This window comes from Suncus etruscus, chromosome 7 (genome assembly GCF_024139225.1).
Source record: "Suncus etruscus isolate mSunEtr1 chromosome 7, mSunEtr1.pri.cur, whole genome shotgun sequence".
Taxonomy (NCBI): Eukaryota; Metazoa; Chordata; class Mammalia; order Eulipotyphla; family Soricidae; genus Suncus; species Suncus etruscus.
In genome coordinates, this window is record NC_064854.1 from 30,685,667 (window position 1) to 30,709,005 (window position 23,339).

The 23,339-nt window shown below is 43.0% G+C and overlaps 1 protein-coding gene across 2 annotated transcripts in view; it reads left to right on the forward strand.

The window, feature by feature from the left end:
• Window positions 1–1,308: 1,308 nt before the first annotated feature.
• Window positions 1,309–23,339, forward strand: part of ACBD5 (acyl-CoA binding domain containing 5) — a 44,295-nt gene continuing 22,264 nt past the window's right edge. The window contains exons 1-6 of one of the 2 annotated variants that reach the window (XM_049777780.1): window positions 1,309–1,403; window positions 1,596–1,776; window positions 7,524–7,644; window positions 10,335–10,407; window positions 18,223–18,337; window positions 18,432–18,464. In XM_049777780.1, coding sequence (XP_049633737.1) covers window positions 1,389–1,403; window positions 1,596–1,776; window positions 7,524–7,644; window positions 10,335–10,407; window positions 18,223–18,337; window positions 18,432–18,464 — 538 coding nt within the window. In that variant the 5' untranslated portion in view covers window positions 1,309–1,388. The remainder of the gene's footprint in view (window positions 1,404–1,595; window positions 1,777–7,523; window positions 7,645–10,334; window positions 10,408–18,222; window positions 18,338–18,431; window positions 18,465–23,339) is intronic. The other variant, XM_049777779.1, reaches the window with a different exon arrangement.

A 23,339-nucleotide genomic window follows, 5' to 3' on the forward strand; every position in this document is an offset into this window, starting at 1 on the left:
AACCTTCCTAACCTTTCCCGAACGGACAGAAACCCACCTGGCAACTTTAGAATAGAATTTCGGGGCCCTGGACCATCCTCACCACCCATTGCCATACCCCCAAGGTGGGCCTGAGGGCCTCCTGCTAACTGATGTTTGAGGACTTGGGGCTTAGGGTTAGGAAGGTGAAGGCACCTGGGCCACCTAAGTAGACTCAGGACTGGTTTTGGCTCCTTTGTCCCCCCTATATGGGGGGGTGTCACACTCGGCAGTACTCAGGGGTTATTCCTGGCTCTACACTCAGTAATCGCTCCTGCAGGCACAGGGGAACCATATGGGATGCTGGGATTCGAACCACTGACCTTCTGCATGCAAGGCAAATGCCCTACCTCTGTGCTATCTCTGCACCCCACCCCCCCAATTCTTGTGAAATCTGACTGGAACTGAGCTCAAACTGCTCCTTTGGGCTTGATATTGGGGTGAGGCAAGGAAAGGTGACCGCCCATCGCCTCACTCAACTCCCTGACCCAGACTTTATAGTAGAGGTAGACCTGCCCTCTCCAATGGTTGTTGCTAGAGCCTCTTGGGTTTGGGGGATAAAAGCTACGAAACATCTGTGGGCCTAAGCACCTCCATGAACATCCCTGATCCTTTCCATCCAGTAGAGCAAATACAGAGGGTGGAGAAGAAACCAGGGAAGGTTAAAGAACATGCCCTGGGTCAGGGACTTAAGTGACAGAAATTACTCTCGCTTGGCAAGTAGCAAGCCTATGTGCCGTTAGCCCCTAGTTGCTGTCTCATCACTGAACTCAAACCTTAAATGCAAACCTTAAACTTAAAACTTAAATGCAAACCTTAAACTCAAACCTTCAATGCACCTGCAGGATTTGCTAAGGAACTCCTCAAGAGTCTTTTCTTTTACTCTGCGGAACCGATGCATGCTGCTTTGCATTGCAGCATCTCTACCTGGGATCCTGCGCTTGCTCTGCTTATGGCCCTGCTCTGGCCAGCACACTGGACCAGGCATGTGCAAAACAGGCTGGGAGCAGGAATTGCGTGCTGTGCATCCTAGAGGCCCTGTAAAAAGGGGAACGGGACAGGGGGGGAGGCTTGCACAGGTCGCCCCCAGGCCCATCTCATGTCTTTCCTTCTTTCCCTGGACCCCAAGGCGTGATGCTTCGCGGGGTGCAAGGCTGGTGGGTGGAGTTTTTCTACCAGGCTGCGACTGGCAGATAGCAAGATAGTGGGTCCTCCGGCGGGCAGCTCCGGGGCGGGGCGTGGGGCTGGCGAAGACAGACCGACCCCTTGGCGATGGGGGGTGTGGCCGCTCCTCGGCCTGGGGCAGGCGGGTGGGACCACAGCTCGGCGACCCCCGGTGGTGGCCTGAACCCCTGGGCCGGTTGCTAGAGATGCTCTTCCTCTCGGTGAGTACTGGAGGCCTCCAGGGCTTGCTTGGTCCCGCCCCGGGGAGGAGGAGGAGGAGGAGGAAGGCGTCGGGCCACCCCGTCCGAGTGGCCTGCTTAGAGGGCAGGGCAGCCGGGAGCTGACCATCTGCGCTCCAGGGGCCTCCTCCTCCCCATGGGCATGCTGATCCGCGGCTGCGCTCCCCGTTCCAGTTTCATGCAGGCTCCTGGGAAAGCTGGTGCGGCGGCTGTTGCTGCTGCCGCTGCCTGATTGCAGCCGACAGACCTTGGCCCCAGGGCCGGCGCTGGCAGCTGGAGATGGCGGACACCAGGTCTGTGCACGAAACCAGGTTCGAGGCAGCGGTCAAGGTGATCCAGAGTTTGCCGAAAAATGGTAGGTGTCTGGGACACCCCCACCCACCCTTCCCTGGCTGCAGAATTGCAGCCTTTGGGGCCAAGCGGCCTGGGAGCCCAGTTTCTTCTGAGCTTCACTTCTTTCTAACCTTCCTGATTCTGGTCTGGCTTGGGAAACAACAGCAAAACCTATTTCTTTTCTGCCTTTCTTATGGAATGCCATTCAAGGGCAGGGCCCAATGGGGTCGCTTACCTGCTGATGTGTCAAAAGCCAGAGACAAATCTCTGATCTGTATTGTATTGTTCAGAACAAAGTCTTGTCACCAGTGACTGCAGATTTGCATTTGTGGAGGTTGACAATAAATCCGGGCTGGGAATGCCTGATGCTGCATAACTCATAATAAAGTCTGCTTATTCCAGGCTTGTGAAAACTTTTTGATTTGTGAAGAGCTACAGCCTGAAGAACCATGATTTCATTTGTTAAGAAAAAAATAAATAGGTTTCTTTGATTTTCCTAAATAGAGGCATGCACTTCTTTAAGGCGGCTGTTTTAAAACCGGTGTTTTCATTGTAATATTCGTAGTGGACTCAATTTGCAGCTCAGGAAAAAAGTAAGGAGTTCTCATATTGAATGTGTCATTTGTGTAGCTACTTTTGAATCCCCGTTTTTCTGTAGCTTCAGCTTCAGCAATTCTAGTACGATGTGTTAGCTGTGGTCTTCTTTGTCCGTTGTCCTGTTAGGGGTTTGCAGAAATTTAGAAACTTTTCATTTTATATTTTTGACCAATGTTTAAAGCAATTATTCAATTTTTTTTCTTTGAAGAGGGTTGCTTTTATTTTTCTCTTTAATTTCTCTACATTGAATTATTTTTCACAATAAATATGTTTGTGGTTTTGTTTGAATTTGGGTCTTGTACCACACCTCTGTAGTACTCAAAGCTTACTCCTTTCTTTGTGTTCAGATGTCACTCCTGGCAGTGCTCTGGGACTCAGATGGAGTGCTGGGGATGGTACACTGGTTGGCTACATGCAAGGCCTTAACCTTTCTATTATCCTGTAAGCCCCCAAGATATGTTTTTTTGAATTATTCTCTTAAGTATTATTTTTGTGTTGCCATGTAAAATTAACTGAATGTAAAATTAACTGAATGGCACTAATCTTATTCTTTTTGGTTTTTTGTTTTTGTTTTTGGGCCACACCCGGCGGTGCTCAGGGGTTACTCCTGGCTCTGCTCAGAAATAGCTCCTGGCAGGCACAGGGACCATATGGGACACCAGGATTCGAACCAACCACCTTTGGTCCTGGATCGACTGCTTGCAAGGCAAATGCCGCTGTGCTATCTCTCCGGGCCCTATTAATAATAATTTGACTAAATAATGAGATTAGGGCTTGGAAAATAGTATAGTAGGTAGAATCGCGCATCTGACCTGAGTTTGATCAGTTTGATCTCCAAACTCCACCAGGAGGGATCTCTGAGTAATGAATCCACAGTAAGCCCCAACCACATAGCTTGGTGTGGCCACCAAACAATAACAAAAAATAATGAGATTAAGTGATGATTTTTCAACCCCATTCAGTAAAAATCTTTTGAGTGCAGATTATAAAGCTTTTAAAAACCAGTATGCATAAAAGCATTCCATTTTGTCTGGTTTTATTTTTGTTTTTGCATCACACCTGCTAATGCTTAGATGCTTGTCCTGACTCTGCACCCAGGAATCACTCCTGGTGGAACTGGACGGACCATATGAGATGCTGGGAATTGAACCCTGGTTGGCCTCATGAAAGGCCAAATGCCCTTCTTGTTGTACATTCCCTCTCTCCCCAAAAGTGTTCCAGTTTAATTTCAAACACGGAATTAGAGGACATAGAGGGGATTCACAGATAAGAGCAGATTAACAAAATGTCAAGAAATAATATTGGAATCTATTTAATTGGTGATTTGTTATGAGGTCGAGGACACACCTGGCCACTCTTGCAAAAGTGCTTGAGGGCCACTAGGCCACATGTCGGGGAACACGGAGTGATGGAGACACAGCCCGGGATCTCTGAGTACTCTGCTCTGCAGCTAGATCCAGGCCCTGGTACTGATTTTTTTTTTGGGGGGGGGGTTTGGGCCACACCCAGCGGTGCTTAGGGGTTACTCCTGACTGTCTGCTCAGAAATAGCTCCTGGCAGGCACAGGGGACCATATGGGACCCCGGGATTCGAACCAACCACCTTTGGTCCTGGATCGGCTGCTTGCAAGGCAAAGGCCGCTGTGCTATCTCTCCGGGCCCGGTACTGATTTTTTAATGCCCTCTTTAGTGAAGTCATAGAAAACACCATTTTTAAGAATTTTATGTGGGGCTGGAGAGATAGCATGGAGGTAAGGCGTTTGCCTTTCATGCAGGAGGTCATCGGTTCGAATCTTGGCATCCGAGATGCACCCCCCCCCCCCCCCCCCCCGTGCCTGCCAGGAGCAATTTCTGAGCCTGGAGCCAGGAATAACCCCTGAGCACTGCTGGGTGTGACCCAAAAACCACACACACACAAAAAAGAATTTTATGTGTTATATGTTCATCTTCTTTTGTATACTAAACATTTTTAGTTGTTTTTTTTTTTAAACTTGACAGACTTGTCTCTCAAGTCTATTTTATTTAGACTTTTTACTATGTATCTAGCCAGTTTACTATCATTTTGTTTGTTGGTTTGCTTTTTGTTTTGGGGTCACTCCTGGCTCTATGCTCAGAAATCACTCCTGGCAGGCTCAGGGGACCATATGGAATGCCAGGATTTGAACCACCATCCTTTTGCATGCAAGGCAAATGCCTTACCTTCATGCTATCTCTCAGGCCCAGTTTACTATCATTTTTGACTTTTTTTTTGGTTTGTTTTTTGTTTTTGTTTTTGGGCCACACTCGGCGGTGCTCAGGGGTGCTCAGAAATAGCTATGGGACACCAGGATTCGAACCAACTACCTTAGGTTCTGTATCGGCTGCTTGCAAGGCAAACACCGCTGTACTATCTCTCCGGGCCCCATTTTTGACATTTTTAAATACCTAAGAAACCCATGTAATGAAAAGGCTATTCAGGTTTATATATTATTTAAGAAAGTATTTCAAGATTAAGGTAATCTGCAAAGGCTGGAAAGATAGTACAGGAGTGAAGGTGTATGCCTTGCTTGTGGTGGCCCTGGTTTGATCCCCGCACTGCATCTGGTCCCCTTAGCACCAATAGGAGTAGTTCTGGAGATGACCAGGCCTGTACTTTTTGTGCCCCTCGAAACAAGTTTCCCTACCAAGTGACACCTATATTGAGCAATTCGGTCTACCGTTTTTCCTGAAACTAAATTGATATTGATGCAGAAGCATAGTTACAATGAACTTTGATATTGCTTGGTCTGCCTAGGACTGTTTTGTAATGAGGAAGATAATAGATTTTTGTTCTTGCTTAATTTTTACTTCAGGCTTCCTATTATTATCTATTTGACAGTCTCTTGGTCTTTAGAGTTGCATGAGCAATTTGAAGACAGAGGTTATACTTTACCCTTTGCCTTGTATACAGACAGAATTTGTTCAATAAATGTTTTCAGCTTTTGCTGTAACTTTCTTTGTTTTTAAGCCAGTCAAATTGAGCAGTGGGGGGTTATATACCAACTTTTGTGATACTAACGTTAATAAGTTCTGATAAACCACTGCCATCGGACCAGCCTGCTGTAACTTTCTATGTATCGTTGTCTTTAACCAATCAACTTAAAAAACAAATTTTTTAAAAATCTTTTTGAGCCATACCCAATAGTATTCAAGGCTTATTCCTGCCTCTGTGCTCAGGGATAATTCCTAGTGGGCTGGGGTAAAAAAACAGAAGCCAGGGATCAAACCGCAGTCAGTTTTGTGCAAGTCAAAGGCCTAGCCCACTGTATTATCTTTCTAGCTCCACTTTTATTATTTTAATCAAAAAGTTTTGGGGGGGGGGCACATACTGTGATGTTCAGGGTCTACTCCTGGTTATGCACTCAGAAATTGCTCCTGGCTCAGGGGATTTGAGGGGATGCCAGGGATTGAACCCAGGTCTATCCTGGGTCAGCCGCATACAAGGTAAACACCCTACCGCTATTGCTCCTGCCCCATTTTTTGTATTTTGGGCTATACCTGGTGGCACTCAGGAATATTCCTGGCTCTGTACTCAGTAATGACTCCTGACAGGCTCAGGGAACCATCTGAGATGGGGTTATTGAATCAGGGATGGCCACATGCAAGGCAAATCCTACCTGCTGTGCTAACACTCTAGCTCCTCTAGCCCCACATTTTTTTTTGTTTTATTTTTTTGTTTTTGTTTTTGGGCCACTCCCAGCAGCGCTAGGGATTATTCCTCACTCTGTGCTCAGAAATCACTCCTAGCAGGTTTGGGGGACCATATAGGTTACCTGTGATTAAACCTGGATCTGCTGCAAGCAAGGCAAATGCCCTACCCGTTGTGCTATGGCTCAGACCTCTGTAGCCTCACTTTTAAATCTGATTTTCAGTTTTACCAATTTAGGTTTATTTTAAGTAAACAACTATTTTCTCCATGTTTCTCTGCTATATAAATAAGAACTGTATCACTGAAATATTTCATCTGACAAATACTCCTAAATTAGCTCATGTTATAATTATTATTGTGACTTTGGAATTCCTGGTCAAGCCTGAAACACCAGCTCTTAGCTTGTCTCTGTCGTAATTTTCGATTTATAAAATAGCTTTTGATTACTACATATGGTTTATTATGTAATGTATACAATTAAGTATCTTTTCTGTGGTTCTAAATTTTATTACTAATTTGGTGTAAAAGTGATATGCATAGGTCCAGAGAGATAGCAGGGAGGTAGGGCATTTGCCTTGCTTTCAGAAGGACGGTGGTTTGAAACCCGGCATCCCATATAGTTCCCCAAGCCTGCCAGGAGTGATTTCTGAGTGTAGAGCCAGGAGTATCCCCTGAGCGCTGCCTGGTGTGACCCAAAAACCAAAAAAAAAAAAAAATTAATATGTACTGAAATGTGAAGTTTTATTTATTTTTTTGAGGGGGGGGGCACATGTAGCAGAGGTTACTCCTGCCTCTACATTTAGGAATTACTTCTGGGGAAGGGGCCGGAGAGATAGCATGGAGGTAAGGCATTTGCCTTTCATGCAGGAGGTCATCAGTTCGAATCCCGGTGTTCCATATGGTCCCCCGTGCCTGCCAGGAGCAATTTCTGAGCCTGGAGCCTGGAATAACCCCTGAGCACTGCCGGGTGTGACCCCAAAACCACACACACACAAAAAGGAATTACTTCTGGGGAATAACTTTCTGCCTGGGGGACCATATGGGGGGATTGTAGCTTGGTGAGCTGCATCTAAGGCAAGTGACCTACATTATCTCCTGGCCCTGAAAAATATATTTTATTTTGGGTTCTTTCTCTATTAAAGTACACAGTGATTAACTTTTAGCCAGATTTATCAATTGACAAATTGGAATTTGATCAAAAGAAAATTGTATTCTTTTTTTTTTTTTTTTTTTTTTTGGGTCATACCCGGCTGCACTCAGGGGTTACTCCTGGTTCTATGCTCAGAAATCATTCCTGGCAGGCTCAGGGGACCATATGGGATGCTGGGATTCGAACCACTGTCCTTCTGCATTGCAAGGCAAATGCCCTTCCTCCATGCTCTCTCTTTGGCCCCAGAAATAATTTCTGAAGTACTAATAAAACATCTAATGTTTCCTTTGTCTAGTTGATATCTTTAGCTCAAATGTATCATCAACTGATCTGTATTTATTGCATGTTTCCAATAGGTTCATTCCAACCAACAAATGAAATGATGCTTAAGTTTTATAGCTTTTATAAGCAAGCCACAGAAGGACCCTGTAAACTCACAAGGCCTGGATTCTGGGATCCGATTGGAAGATATAAATGGTAATTTTATACAGTGATCTCTGAAAGAATTTTTGTTTAATGGCATAATTCTGTGAGGCTTCTGTGATTGTGTATTTCATATATAAAGTGTTCTCGATACTGCATACAATATTTATTCTCCATATCGTCTTAATACAACTTCATACAAAAATGAAGTTCTTGAAGAAGTGAGGAAAATTAAAAAAAAAATTGGGGTGTGGGGTGGTCCAGAGCAATAGTACAGCAGGTAGAAAGGACACTTGTCTCTCAGGTTTGATGTCCTGAGCCCTGCCAAGGAATAATCTCAGTAGAGTTAGGATTAAGCCCTGAGCAATATCATGTGTGGCCCTCCAATATTTTTTTATTTCTAATATAATTAAACAAATCAAAGTATCTACAGATACTTATCCCATTTTTCCAATTAACTAACTAACATTTGATGTTTTAAAATACTTTTGAAGGGCTGAAGAGACAGAACAGGGCTTAAAGCACCTGCCTCCCTGTAGCAGACCCTGGTTTAATCTCAGGCACTACGTATGGTCTCATGAACACTCTGAGCACAGAGCCAGGAATATGTTCTGAGTGCTATCAGGTGTGGAAATCAAACCTCCCACCCCAACCCTCAAATACTGTTGAAGACTTCGCATATGTCACAGATTTCTTTTTTTTTTTTTTTTTTTGGTTTTTGGGCCATACCCGGCGTTGCTCAGGGGTTACTCCTGGCTGTCTGCTCAGAAATAGCTCCTGGCAGGCACGGGGGACCATATGGGACACCGGGATTCGAACCAACCACCTTTGGTCCTGGATCGGCTGCTTGCAAGGCAAACGCCACTGTGCTATCTCTCCGGGCCCGATTTCTTTTTTCTTTAAACTTTATTAATTGATTGATTGATTCTTGGGATTACTCCTGGCTCTGCACTCAAAAATCGCCCCTGGTAGGCTGGAGGCCCATATGGGGTGCTGGGAATTGAACTGGGTCTCTCCTGGGTCTGCCACCTGCAAGGCAAATGCCCTACCGCTGTGCTATCTCTCCGGCCCTGCTACTTTTCTTTATAATGATATGCAAACTTTTTTTTTGGGGGGGGGGCCCACACCCGGCAGTGCTCAGGGTTTACTCCTGGCTGTCTGCTCAGAAATAGCTCCTGGTAGGCACGGGGGACTATATGGGACACCATGATTCGAACCAACCACCTTTGGTCCTGGATCGGCTGCTTGCAAGGCAAACACCGCTGTGCTAGCTCTCCGGGCCCAATATGCAAACTTTTAGGATCAGGGAAATAGTAGATCGTGTGTAAGGCTTTTGCTTTGCACATATTCTATCTGGGTTCGTTCTCTAGCACCCAATATGGATGCACCCACACTACACCCTGCCCATAAGGGGTGACTCCTGAGCTCAGAGCCAGGATTAAGCTCTGAGCACCACTCAGTATGGCCCATAAAGTAAAACCCAAAACAAGCAAAGATCAAAAAGTTTATTGGTTAAATGGATGATATATAAGAAGTTAAAGCAAAAACAAATCATTTGTTGAACATATTCTGTATACAAGGAAAAGGGATTAAATCCTGAGCAGAACTGGTTGTGACCCCAAATAAACAACAACAAAAAATTTTTATAGAGTCTTAGCAGATATTTGTGAATAAACCTTGGCGGCCTACATTATAAAGCACACACTCAGCCCTTTGCGCTAACTCTCTAGCCCCATACCATTTTAAATAATATTAAATTTTCCCATTTATTCACTGTGATGTCTTTCTTTAAGTTGGTATATTTATTTGTTTAATTATTTGTTTTTTGGGGACCACATCTGACAGTGCTCATCGCTAACTCTTGCTCTGCACTCAGGAGTTACTCATAGTGCCTGCAGGGCATAACAAGTGCCAAGGATGCATCCTGGTTTGATGCTTATATGCCCTATATAGTGACCTAACCTGTCTTTCTGCCCCACATTTTTGTTTTTAATTTAGAGGCCACAACCAGCGACACTCAGGGGTTACCTCTGGCCTGTGCTCAGAAGTCACAGACTTCTGGCAGAGTTGGGGAACCTTATGAGAGGCTGGGATTGAATCTGGGTTGGCCACACTCAAGGCAAACGCCCTACCTGCTGTGCTATTGCTCCAGCCCCACTCTCTGGCCCCTTTTGAAGTTGTGTATTTAAAAAGATTTTAAAATTGGGGCTGGAGAGATAGCACAGTGGTAGGGCATTTGCTTTGCATGCGGCCAACCCGGGAGGGACCCGGTTGGATTTCTGGCACCCATATGGTCCTTGAGCCTACAGGGGCCATTTCTGAGTGCAGAGCCAGGAGTGACCCTGGAGTATGGCCCAACAACCAATCAATCAATTAATAAATAAATAAAGTTTAAAAAAAGATTTGAAAACATAGTAAGTAGAGCCTTTTAAAATTAATGGCCCCATAGCATGTAAATTGTGTTTTGAGCAATTGAAAATCAGGTATAGGGACCGGGCGGTGGCGCTAAAGGTAAGGTGCCTGCCTTGCTTGCGCTAGCCTTGGACGGACCACGGTTCGATCCCCCGGTGTCCCATATGGTCCCCCAAGCCAGGAGCAACTTCTGAGCACATAGCCAGGAGTAACCCCTGAGCATTACCGGGTGTGGCCCAAAAACCAAAAAAAAAAAAAAAAAAAAAAAGAAAATCAGGTATAAATAACATAAAAATAAATATTTATTGTTATTTATATATTTTTATTTCTAGGGACGCTTGGAGTTCATTGGGTGATATGACCAAAGAGGAGGCCATGATTGCATATGTAGAGGAAATGAAAAAGGTACTGAAGCATAATTCCAAGAAAAATAAAAACATTTAGAGCAACTTTAATTTGATATTATTATAAGGCAAATTAGCTATTTTGCTTTAAGGAACAAAGAAATTATAATGTGCATATCTAGATTATTTATTATATTTGCTAGGATTTAATCCAAGTTTATCTTAATCAAACTTCATTTTAACAAGAGTGCTAAACTAAATGTTAAGTTCATCTTTCCTATGTTTCTCTGTTAACTTCTGCAGGAAGTGTAGAAATTATTTTATTATTTTTGTTTTGTTTTGTGTTGGGGCCACCCATGGGTGTGCTCGGGAATATACTCCTGGCTCTGTGCTCAGGGATTCCTCTTTAGCAGGTTTGGGGAATCATATGGGATACCAGGGATGGAACCAGGGTTGACAAGTGCCCTACATGCTGTACTTTTTCTCCAACCCCCAAATCAGAGATTTTTATGATGATCTTAGTTCTTTTCTAAAAATTAATTTTTTTTGCTGGAGATTAGAATTTGTAAAATCTGGATTAGTTTGATAGTCTTATGTAAATTATTCTGAATACAATATATAGTAATTTCTATTTATCTTCTGGTAAGATTATTTTGTTTTTTGATTTTATTTTGTCTTAATAATGTCTTATGGGCCCAGAGAGATAGCACAGCGGCTTTTGCCTTGCAAGCAGCCGATCCGGGACCACCTCGTAATTTTAATTTTTTGTTGTTGTTGTTCTTTTTTTGTTTTTGTTTTTGAGTCACACCTGGCAGCGCTCTGGGTTACTCCTGGCTCTCCGCTCAGAAATTGCTCCTGGCAGGCTTGGAGGACCATATGGAATGCTGGAATTTGAAAGACCATCCTTTTGCATGCAAGACAAATGCCCTACCTCCATGCTATCTCTCTGGCCCCAACATTTGTAATTTGTATTTAGTGAACTTTGTTTATCTATAACAAGGTCAAAGTTAAATTCTCTTTGCTAGCTATGTCAATAGCACAGAAAAAAAAAATGGAGCATTTCAATAGCAAAGGTTATCAAGCCCTGTGGATTTTGTTTCTGTTCCTCTTTAAAAAATATTATTTGGGGCCCGGAGAGATAGCACAGCGGTGTTTGCCTTGCAAGCAGCCCATCCAGGACCAAAGGTAGTTGGTTCGAATCCCGGTGTCCCATATGGTCCCCCGTGCCTGCCAGGAGCTATTTCTGAGCAGACAGCCAGGAGTAACTCCTGAGCACAGCCGGGTGTGACCCAAAAACCAAAAAAAAAAAAAAAAAAAAAAAAAAATATTATTTGGACCAGAGCAATAGCATAGTGGGTAGGGCATTTCCCTTGCATGTGGCTGACCTGAGTTCAATCCATGGCAACCCATATAGTCTCTGGAGCCTACCAAGAGTAATTTATGAGTGTAGCTCCAGGATTAACCCTAAGCATTGCTGGGTGTGACCCCAAAACAAAAGAAAAATATTATTATAATTTTTAGGATACATTTTAAAAATATAAAGTGAGTCAATACAGTAAGTAAAATAAATGTACCAGCTTTACCCACCTAATTTTATTTATGACATAGCCATATTTTAAAATGGAAGAGAAGGTGAACTGGAGAGATAGCACAGTGTGCAGGGAATTTGCCTCTTACACATCCAGTCTGGGTTTGATTAGAAATACCTCATGTGGTCCCCTGACCTCTGCCAGGAGTGATCCCTAAGTGCAGAGCCAGGAGTATTTGGCCCAAAAACTAGGGGTCGGGGGAAGTAGGGAAGGGAACTGGAAAGATACAAGAGATACTAGTGTTCAATCACTGGCATCCCATATGAATGATAGAATATTTGTAGATTGTGGCCAGAGAGATGGCGCAGCGGTAGGGTGTTTGCCTTGCACGCTGCTGACTCAGGACGGACTCAGGTTCCATTCCCAGGTGTCCCATATGGTCCTCCAAGCCAGGAGCGATTTCTGAGCGCAGAGCTAGGATTAATCCCTGAGTGTTACCTATGTGGCCCCAAAACAAGCAAAACAATACAAAACAAAACAAAAGAGAATATCTGGGGGCTGAAGCAATAGCACAACAGTAAGGCATTTGCCTTGCTTGTGGCCAACATAGGCTGGACCCCGATTCGAATCCCGGCATCCCATATGGTTCCCCAAGCCTATCAGGAGTGACTTCTGAGCACAGAGCCAGGAGTAACTCCTGAGCACCTCCAGGTGTGACCCAAAAACCAAAAAAAGAAAGAAAGAAAGAAAGAAAGAAAGAAAGAAAGAAAGAAAGAAAGAAAGAAAGAAAGAAAGAAAGAAAGAAAGAAAGAAAGAAAGAAAGGGAAAGGGAAGGGAAAGGGAAAGGGAAAGGGACAGGGAAAGGGAAAGGAAGGGAAGGGAAGGGAAGGGAAGGGAAGGGAAGGGAAGGGAAGAAGGGAAGGGAAGGGAAGGGAAGGGAAGGGAAGGGAAGGGAAGGGAAGAAGGGAAGGGAAGGGAAGGAGGGAGGAAGGAAGGAAGGAAGGAAGGAAGGAAGGAAGAAAGAAAGAAAGAAAGAGAGAAAGAAAGAGAGAGAGAAAGAAAGAAAGAAAGAAGAGAGAGAAAGAGAAAGAAAGAAAGAAAGAAAGAAAGAAAGAAAGAAAGAAAGAAAGAAAGAAAGAAAGAAAGGGAAAGGGAAGGGAAGGGAAAGGGAAAGGGAAAGGAAGGGAAGGGAAGGGAAGGGAAAGGGAAGGGAAGGGAAGGGAAGAAGGGAAGGGAAGGGAAGGGAAGGAGGGAGGAAGGAAGGAAGGAAGGAAGGAAGGAAGGAAGGAAGGAAGAAAGAAAGAAAGAAAGAAAGAAGGAAGAAAGAAAGAAAGAAAGGAAAGAAAGAAAGAAGGAAGGAAGGAAGGGAGGGAGGGAGGGAGGGGGAGAGAGAGAGAGGGAAGGAAGGAAGGAAGGAGGAAGGAAGGAAGGAAGAAAGAAAGAAAGAAAGAAAGAAAGAAAGAAAGAAAGAAGGAAGAAAGAAAGAAAGAAAGGAAAGAAAGAAAGAAGGAAGGAAGGAAGGGAGGGAGGGAGGGAGAGAGAGAGAAGGAAGGAAGGAAGGAAGGAGGAAGGAAGGAAGGAAGGAAGGAAGAAAGAAAGAAAGAAAGAAAGAAAGAAAGAAAGAAAGAAAGAAAGAAAGAAAGAAAGAAAGAAAGAAAGAAAGAAAGGAAAGAAAGAAAGAAAGGAGGGAGGGAGGGAGGGAGGGAGGGAGGGAGGGAGGGAGGGAGGGAGGGAGGAAGGAAGGAAGGAAGGAAGAAAGAAAGAAAGAAAGAAAGAAAGAAAGAAAGAAAGAAAAAGAAGAAGAAAGAAAGAAAGAAAGAAAGAAAGAAAGAAAGAAAGAAAGAAAGAAAGAAAGAAAGAAAGAAAGAAAGAAAGAAAGAAAGAAAGAAAGAAGAAAGAAGGAAGGAAGGAAGGAAGGAAGGAAGGAAGGAAGGAAGGAAGAAAGAAAGAAAGAAAGAAAGAAAGAAAGAAAGAAAGAAAGAAAGAAAGAAAGAAAGAAAGAAAGAAAGAAAGAAAGAAAGAAAGAAAGAAAGAAGAAAGAAAGGCCGGGGGACGGACCGCGGTTCGATCCCCCGGCATCCCATATGGTCCCCCAAGAAGCCAGGAGCAACTTCTGAGCGCCAGGAGCAACTTCTGAGCGCATAGCCAGGAGTAACCCCTGAGCGTCACCGGGTGTGGCCCCCCCCAAAAAAAAAAAGAAAGAAAGAAAGAAAAGAAAAGAAAGAAAGAAAGAAAGAAAGAAAGAAAGAAAGAAAGAAAGAAAGAAAGAAAGAAAGAAAGAAAGAAAGAAAGAAAGAAAGAAAGAAAGAAAGAGTAAAAGAAAAAGAATATCTGTAGATTATAATTTTAATTAGGGGCTGGAATGATAGTGCAGTGGATAATGTGCTGGTTTTGCATGAGGCTAACCCCAAGTTTGATCCACAGTACCACATAAAGTTCCCAGAAGTGATCTCTGAGCAGGGATCGAGGGATAAGCCCTGAAAACTGCTGGGTGTGATCCAAACTCCCACATTCCAATTTGATTAATCTTATTTTTAACACTTGGGTACTAAGTTTGGACTTTTTCAAATTGTAATAATTTAATAACTAATCATTCAATTATGTTCTTTTTGGGGGGGGCCACACCCATATGGGACACCGGGATTCGAACCAACCACCTTTGGTCCTGGATCGGCTGCTTACAAGGCAAACGCCGCTGTGCTATCTCTCCGGGCCCTAAATTATGTTCTTAAATACAATTCATAAGTCATTATTTTGCTCTTGAGAATTACTCTTAGCCTAAATCTAATTCCATGCCTTTGCATGTAAGGGTTTAAGGAACCTTATTAGGTTATATGTTACAGTGAATAGTGTTTTATAGAAAATTGATTTTCTGGGCTAGAGATAGTACAGTGGGAATGGGTAAGGCTCTAGCTTTGCACACAACGTACCTGGGTTTGACCCCTAGGACTCCATTTGGTCCCCTGAGCTATGCCAGGATTGATCCTTACCACAGCCATGAGTAAGCCCTGAGTACTGTCTAGTGTAGCAGAAAAAATCCTATTTGCAGTTACATTTTTAAGATTTGAGTACCTAAAAAAAAAAAGATTTGAGTACCTAAGAATAAACTTAACAAAGAACAGACTTGTGCAATGAAAGTTGTTACTGTTGGGGATAGCACAGATTGAGAGATAGCACAATGGTTGGGCATTTGCCTTGCACGCAGCTCACCCAAGACAGATGGTGGTTCAAATCCTGGCATCCCTTTTGGTTCCCTAAGCTTGCCAGGAGCAATTTCTGTGCACAGAGCCAGAAGTAACTCCTGAGTGCCTCCGGGTGTGACCCCAAAACCAAAGGGAAGTTGCTGTTGTTAAAAGAAATAGTAGTGACCTATATTCATGGATTAGAAGGTTTAACATTTCGGGGTGTTTTCCTTGTAGGTATATGGCCCAAGGTTACCTCCCCCCTCCCCCGCACCCTTTGGAGAGCTGTGGATTTTGTTTGGTATTTGCTAACACTGCTGAGTCTGAGAAGCAGTACATCACTAGGCCCTGGCGTTAAGCCTTTCAGCCCAGTTGACTTAGTGTAAACTAGTAGAGACTCTCAGGCCCCTGGAGCACTACATGGAATGCCCTCTTCTTCACCCCCACCCCAAATACAGTGGTATTGTGAAAATTCAGTACTCTACCCAAAGCACTATGTAGATTCAATGCAATCCCTCTCAAAATCTGAATGACAATTTTTGTTTTGTTTGTTTTGTTTTGTTTTGTTTTGTTTTTTGGGGCCACACCCGTCAGTGCTCAGGGGTTACTCCTGGCTGTCTGCTCAGAAATAGCTCCTGGCAGGCACGGGGGACCATATGGGACACTGGGATTCGAACCAGCCACCTTTGGTCCTGGATTGGCTGCTTGCAAGGCAAACGCCCCGCTGTGCTATCTCTCCGGGCCCTGAATGACAATTTTTAAGGAGATAGAACAAATGTTAAGGGTACTTAATGTGAACCACACAGACTGAATAGCCAAAGCAGTCCTGAGACCCAGGAACAAAAAAGTGTGGTGCTCCCTAGTCCCTAGCTTTCAACTGTCGGGATGGAAAGTCCAAACTTTACTGCAAAGCTGTTGTAATCAAAACCAGAACTTAAATCAGAACCAAAAATCAGAACCTAAATCAAAATAAACACACACACCAATGGACTAGAATTGATAGTCCGGAATTAAGTCCTCTGTGGAGTTAATTTATGATAGAAGAGCCAAGAGCATTAATGGAGAAAATCTCTTGAATAAATAGATGGTGCTGGGAAGACAAATGTGAAAGAAATTAAATCACTATCTCATAGTGTGCATAAAAATTGCCACAAGTTAGATCTCGTTTTTCTTTTTAAATTTTAATTTGTTTTGGTGCTAGATCCTGCAGTACCTGGAGGCTATTCCTAGCTCTGTGCTTGGTGGTTTCTACCAAGGTTGTTGGGTTCCTGGGACCGGAAGAGTAAGGTGTTTGCCTTACATGTGACCAACATAGGAGAATTCTGGCATTCATTATGGTTCCCTGTGCCTGCCAGGGGCAATTTCTGAGCACAGAGCAAGGAGTAACCCCTGAGCACTGCAGGGTGTGACTCAAAAAGAAAACAAAACAAAGATTGTGGGCCTCCTGCATGCAAAGCCCACATTCAGTCTGCAGGGCGCTCTCTCTGACTAGCCCCGAGCCCCTTTAAATATTGTATATATATATATATATCTATATATATGCATATATATATACACATATGTAATATCTCACAGATACATATATGATAACTAAAGTGGTATCCTATCAGACATACGATGTAGCAATTTTTACATTAAGCTTATATGTAAAATAGTGTTCAAAAATTTTTTTAAATAGTGTTCGAAAAATTTATGGGGGCCATTAACTTAGCTGTGCTCAGGCTTTTTTCCTGCCTCTGCACTCAGGGTCATTCACAACAAAGCTTGGGCACCCTGTGGGATGTTGGGGATGGAATTTTGGTCTGCATGTGTAAGGCAAAGGTCTGATCTCCACCCCAGGGTATCTCTTGGCACTCTGTATTTGAAACATTTCTAGGAAAGTTGACACACATAAATATGGAATCTTTTGTTTGTTTATTTTTTTGGGGGGTCACACCCTAACAGTACTCAGGAGACTACAGTGCTGGTGATTGAACCTAGGCATCCTGCAGATAAAGCATGCACTCAGCCTGCTGTGTTGTCTCGATGACTTCAAACTAATCTAGACTGCATGAACTTAATGTCTCAATGTTATCAGTATCTAGTTGGAAATATATCATTTCATACTTTTTTTAGGGGGGATTGGGCCATACCCGGTGGCAATTAGGGGTTATTCCTGACTCTTTGCCCAGAAATTGTTCCTGGGAGGCTCGGGGGACCATATGGGATGCTGGGGATCGAACCTGGGTCTGATCTGGGTCAGCAGCATGCAAAGCAAATGTGCTACTGCTGTGCTATTGCTCTGGCCCTATCATTTCATACTTCCTTTTTTAAAATTATCTTTTACATTTTTTTAAATAAATTTTTATTATGACCAAAGTGCATTACAAATCTTTCACAGAATTATTTATGGTACATAGTGACAATGAATGAGGGGAATTTCCACCACCGTGTTGTTCTCCCTCCACCCCTGTTCCCACCATGTATCCCATGTCTCCTTCCTTTACCCCCAGAATACTGGTGTATCTGGTCTCCACTTTACAGTTTGTTGTAGATTGGGTATCTATTCTGTTGTTGTTGGAGATAAAAAAGGATAAGAAAAAGGGAAGAAAAAATTTGGTAGCAACTACCAAAAAAAGAAAGAAGAGAGAAAAAGAAGAAAAGAAAAAAGAAAGAAAGAGGGGGAAAAAAAGTGTACCCAGCTTTGAGGCGGGCGATCGGGAGCGGGCTGATGTTGGGTCACTGGATCTTTTACATTTTAATTTATTTATTTATTTATTTATTTATTTATTTATTTATTTATTTATTTATTAGTCTTGGGGCTACACCAGCTGGCGCTCAGGGGTTACTCCTGGCTCTGAATTCAGAAATTGCTCTTGGGGGCCGGAGAGATAGTATGGAGGTACAGCATTTGCCTTCCATGCAGAATGTCGGTGGTTCGAATCCCGGCAAACCATATGACTCTGTGCCTGCAGGGAAAATTTCTAAGCACAGAGCCAGGAGTAACCCCTGAGCACTGCCAGGTGTGACCCATAAACCAAAAAAAAAAAAAAATTGGTCTTGTCAGGCTTGGGGGACCATATGGGATGCCAGGAATCAAACTCAGGTCATCCCAGGGTGGCCCCTCATTTCATACTTCTATAGAGTTAATAGTTTGTGATTTCACAAGGTTTGTTTCTATTGCAGATTCTTGAAACTATGCCAATGACTGAGAAAGTTGAAGAGTTGCTGCGTGTCATAGGTCCATTTTATGAAATTGTAGAGGACAAAAAGAGTGGCAGAAGTTCCGATTTAACTTCAGGTTGGATGACTTTACCTATATTTGTTTAGCTCAACAGTTGATATATATGCACAAATTTTTGTTTATATGTCTATTTTTTTCTTTCACATGCTAGTCCGACTGGAGAAAATTTCTAAATACTTAGAAGGTATGAATACTAAAAGCCATGCAAAGTTTTAGTAAAAGAATTATATGTGGAAATAGGTGTACACAAATTTATAATAACTTATCTCTCAGGAGTTTTTCTTCTAGGGTCAGAGAGGTAGTAGAGAGGGTAAGGCATTTACCTTGCATGCAACTACAGCCATGAACCTGGTTAAATCTCCAACACTACATTTAGTCCCCAAGCAGGACCATGCCTTTGAGCACAGTCCCTTGAGCACTACTAAGTATGGTCCCTCCTCAAATAAATACAGATTATTTTGCATTCTTTTTTTTGTTTTGTTTTTGTTTTTGTTTTTTTGGGCCACACCCGGTGACAATCAGGAGTTACTCCTGGCTATGCGCTCAGAAGTCGCTCCTGGCTTGGGGGACCATATGGGAAACCGGGGATCGAACCGCAGTTTATCCAAGGCTAGCGCAGGCAAGGCAGGCACCTTACCTCTAGCGCCACCGCCTGGCCCCTATTTTGCATTCTAATCTAAGCAAAAATTGCATAAAATTCAAAACTATAAATTTTTTTGTTTTGTTCTGTTTTGTTTTGTTTTGTTTTTGGGTCACACCTGGCAACACTCAGGGCTTACTTCTGGCTCTATGCTCAGAAGTCGCTCCTGGCAGGCTCAGGAGACCAAATGAGATGCCGGGATTCGAACCACCGACCTTCTGCATGCAAGGCAAACGCCTTACCTCATATTATCTCTCCAGCCCCTATAATCCCTTACATTTTATTTATTCACTTTTTATGGGTACACATCTGGCAATACTTAGGGATTACTTCTGACTTTGCACTGAGGAATTCTTCCTGTCAATGCTTGGGGGACCATATGGGATTATAGGGGTCAGTACTAGGTTGGCCTTGTGCAAGGAAAGCACTCTATCTCTTGTACATTTTAACTCATTTCCGTGGCCTCAGCAAGACTTTAGTGTATCATAGTTGTCTTAACTATAAGGTAGCAAACCTAGAATAAGACAAACATGGATTTACATAGGTTAGTTGACATGGATAAAACATTTTGTTTCTTTTTCTCAGAGAATTCAAAGACTTATTTTCACATAATAGGAGGTATGAATATTGTGTTTTAAAGATCAGGGGCTGGAGAGAGAGAACAGGGGTTGAGCACTTCTCTTATAACCTGCCAACCCTGGTTCAAATCCCCAGCGTTACATATGGTGATATTGCAGGCATTGCAGGAATCATGTATGAGCAGAATCAGCCCTGGAGCACTGCTGGCTGTCATCCCCAAACAGATAGGCAGAAAAACATCACATTTCCCCCCTGCATTTTCTCCCTTTGCTAACTGATGGAAAGCCCAATGGTTGAGATCAGCAGTCTTTTATCTTTGTCTTTCTTTTTTCTTTCCTCATACTTATAAATTCTCATACTATATTTCTACCTCTGCACTAAGGGATCACTCCTGGTGGAGTTTAGGAAACCATATGGGGTGTCAGGGATTGGACCCTAGTCAACCTTTTGCAAGGCAGGTGCCTTCCCTGTTTTATCTCTGTTTTATCTGTTTTATCTCTCTGACCCCTTTCCTATCTTTCTAAAGGTCAGCACTTTGTGTCTGCCATAATTGATAATGACTGTTTCTTTTATCACATCCTTTAAATCTGATTTGGAGGAATCAAATATTAACAAAGAATCTTCCTTATAAGTCATGCCTAATCAATTCATGGGGAAAATAATAAATGGTTCTCTGTGTGAAGCATATTGGTGGATCCTGAAGAAAATAAGTTGATACAGGGGGCTGGAGAGATAGTATAGAGGGTATGGCACTTGCCTTATATTCTGCTGACCTAGGTTCCATCCCCAGCATCCTATATGGTCTCAAGCACCACACAGGATAATTTATTCTTCAGTGTAGAACCAGGAGTAAGCCATGAGCATCTCCCAGTGTACCCATCCCCTTCTGCAACTTTCGTGGGAGTCCCCCGACCCGCGGGGGTGTGGAGATGAAAGTTGCTAGTTATTAGTGGGTTCACTCGAGCAGAACCGACCTGTAAAGAAGAACTAGAGAGATTAGTAAAAGAAGCCTTCAAGACAACACATGCTGTTCAAAAAGGGAAGTTTATTGTTGGGGGATCAGCTTTTAAGGGCTGAAACATGTCAGGGGTGTTACAAATTTTACACCAATCACAGTTACAAGCATTCATTAGCATAAATTGGGGCAGGTAGTAGGGAGGGGCAGAGGTAGACCTGAGCACGTTTTACTAAAAGGCATAAGATTCAAACAAAGTTCTTAATAATGTTTGCTAACACAAAGGCAAACTCTATATTTTTCTTTCTGGCTGGATATATTGGGCTGCTCTGAATTACTTTATTTTTGTCTATTTCCTTTGTTCTCAAGGCATGGGCCTTTTGGTCACGTGGGTGGCCAGATTAGGAATTACTGAGGTGTCCTATGTTCCAGGTTTCATCAGCTAGGCTCCCCACACCCTTCCCCCCAAAAAAAGGAAAGAAAAAAATCTTTACTTGTGTTAGTATTGTCCATCCTATTAGCCAGCTACTGATGTTTAAATAATTACATAAATAAGAGAGAGGCCAGGGCTGGAGAGATAGCATGGAGGTAAGGCATTTTTCTTTCATGCAGAAGGACGGTGGTTCGAATTCCGGCATTCCATATGGTCCCCCGAGCCTGCCAGGAGCGATTTCTGAGCGTAGAGCCAGGAGTAACCCCTGAGCACTGCCGGTGTGACCCCAAAACAAAAACAAATAAAAACAAAACAACAATAAGAGAGAGGCCAGCGAGATAGTACAGTGGTTATGGTATTTGTCTTGTATGTAGCCAACCCTGATTCAAATTCTTGACATCAAGTGTGGTCTCTCAAGTACAACTAGGAGTCACTCCTGAGCAAGGAGCCAGGAATAAGTCCTAAATACTAGCAGGTATGACTACCCCACTCCCCAGAAAAACAAAACCAATGAGGGAGAGGAAAAGGGGGGAAAGCTCAAGAAGTAGAATTTATATCTATTTATACCTAACATGTGACTGAGTTTGATCCACAACACTTCATGGTTTCCCAGCACATTCAGAACAAGCAGATACTGTGGCCTAATAGCACCACCAGAATGTGCTGTGCCCAGCATCACTGGAAAAAGCCCCTGGGACCCAAACCCATTTCTACTATATAAAAAGGGAATGAGTGTGAACAGTAATAATAAAGGCACAGTCCCTAATGTATACTTTGTGTGTGTGTGTGTGTGTGTGTGTGTGTGTGTGTGTGTGTGTGTGGTTTTTTTTTGGGTCATACCCGGCAGTGCTCAGGGGTTACTCCTGGCTCCATGCTCAGAAATTGTTCCTGGCAGGCACGGGGGACCATATGGGATGCCAGGATTCGAACCAATGACCTTCTGCATGAAAGGCAAACACCTTACCTCCATACTATCTCTCCGGCCCCTAATCTATACTTTTTAAATCACCAAAGGTTTATAGATCAAAGGTGTTTCTGGTTTCTTTTGGCAGTAGAATCTGTGCTGATATGAACTACATGATAAGCACATCCTGAGCAGAAATGACAAAGTTATTGTTCAATGTTATTTATTTATCCTAACTAGTAGCACTATTTTTTTTTTGTCTTTAGTGAGAGCTGATGTAGATTACATTGATAGGATAATATATGCTATTTATGACATGTAATCTTTGCAAAATTAGGAAACTGCTTGGAACCATGCCTTGTTCAAGGATTGCAAGAGATAGGGAAGTAGAACAATTTAAACTATCCCTTATTTTGTGGAGGAAGTAGTTAGTGTTTGGGTCATACTTGGAAGTGCTCAGGAGTTATTTCTCCCTCAGCTTAGAAGTGACCTTTGGCTGTGCTTATGGGATCATATGCAGTATTGTGGGATCCAACTGGGGTTACTGCATGCAAAAAGAGAACCATTTTTATTCTTTGGGGTAGGCTTTGAGGCCATAAATGGAGATGCTTAAGGCTTGCTTTGTGTTTAGGGAACCCTGCTGGTGGAATGTGGGGGACTATAAGTGATACTAGGGTTTGAGTCCAGGTCATCTGTAGCACAGAAAGTTCCCTAGGTCTATCTGTATTATCTCTCTAGCCCCCCTAGGCAAGTGTTTTACCCCCTGGACTGTATCTCTGGCTCAAATCAATACCATTTCAATGGAAATTTAAGTTTTTCCTTTCCTGCTTCTTAAGAAATTACTGTTGAGAGTGTTGTCCTATCTCTCCATTCCTATGCAATATGCTTTTCATACCTTTTTTGTGGTATTTTATACTTTTGCTGCTATTATGAATTGAATTGTTTTCTAATTTACTTTTAGAATGGTTTGTTAACTTACAGAAATATAATTGAATTTTGTATATTGATCTTATATTCTACAATCTTTCTAGGCCATTTATTAGTTCTAATAGCTTTTGTAGATATTTTCTAAATACAAGCATATCATCTCCAGGCTGCTTTATCTTCATTTCCAACCTATATGCCCTTATTTATTTTTCTTGTTTAATATCCTGACTAGCACTTTCAGTATGATATTAAATAGAGATAGCAAAAGCAAATATCTTTGTCTTGGGCCGGGAGAGATAGCACAGCGGTGTTTGCCTTGCAAGCAGCCGATCCAGGACTTAAGGTGGTTGGTTCGAATCCCCTGTCCCATATGGTCCTCTGTGCCTGCCAGGAGTTATTTCTGAGCAGACAGCCAGGAGTGACCCCTGAGCACTGCCCGGTGTGGCCCAAAAACAAAACAAAACAAAACAAAAAAATCTTTGTCTTTTTCCTTATCTTTTCCTGTTTTTGTTTTTGGGCCACACCCAACAAAGCTCAGGGGTTACATTCGGGAATTACTCCTGGTGGAACTTGAGGAACCATGTAGGATGTTGGGGATCTAGCCCAAGTTGGCTGAGTACA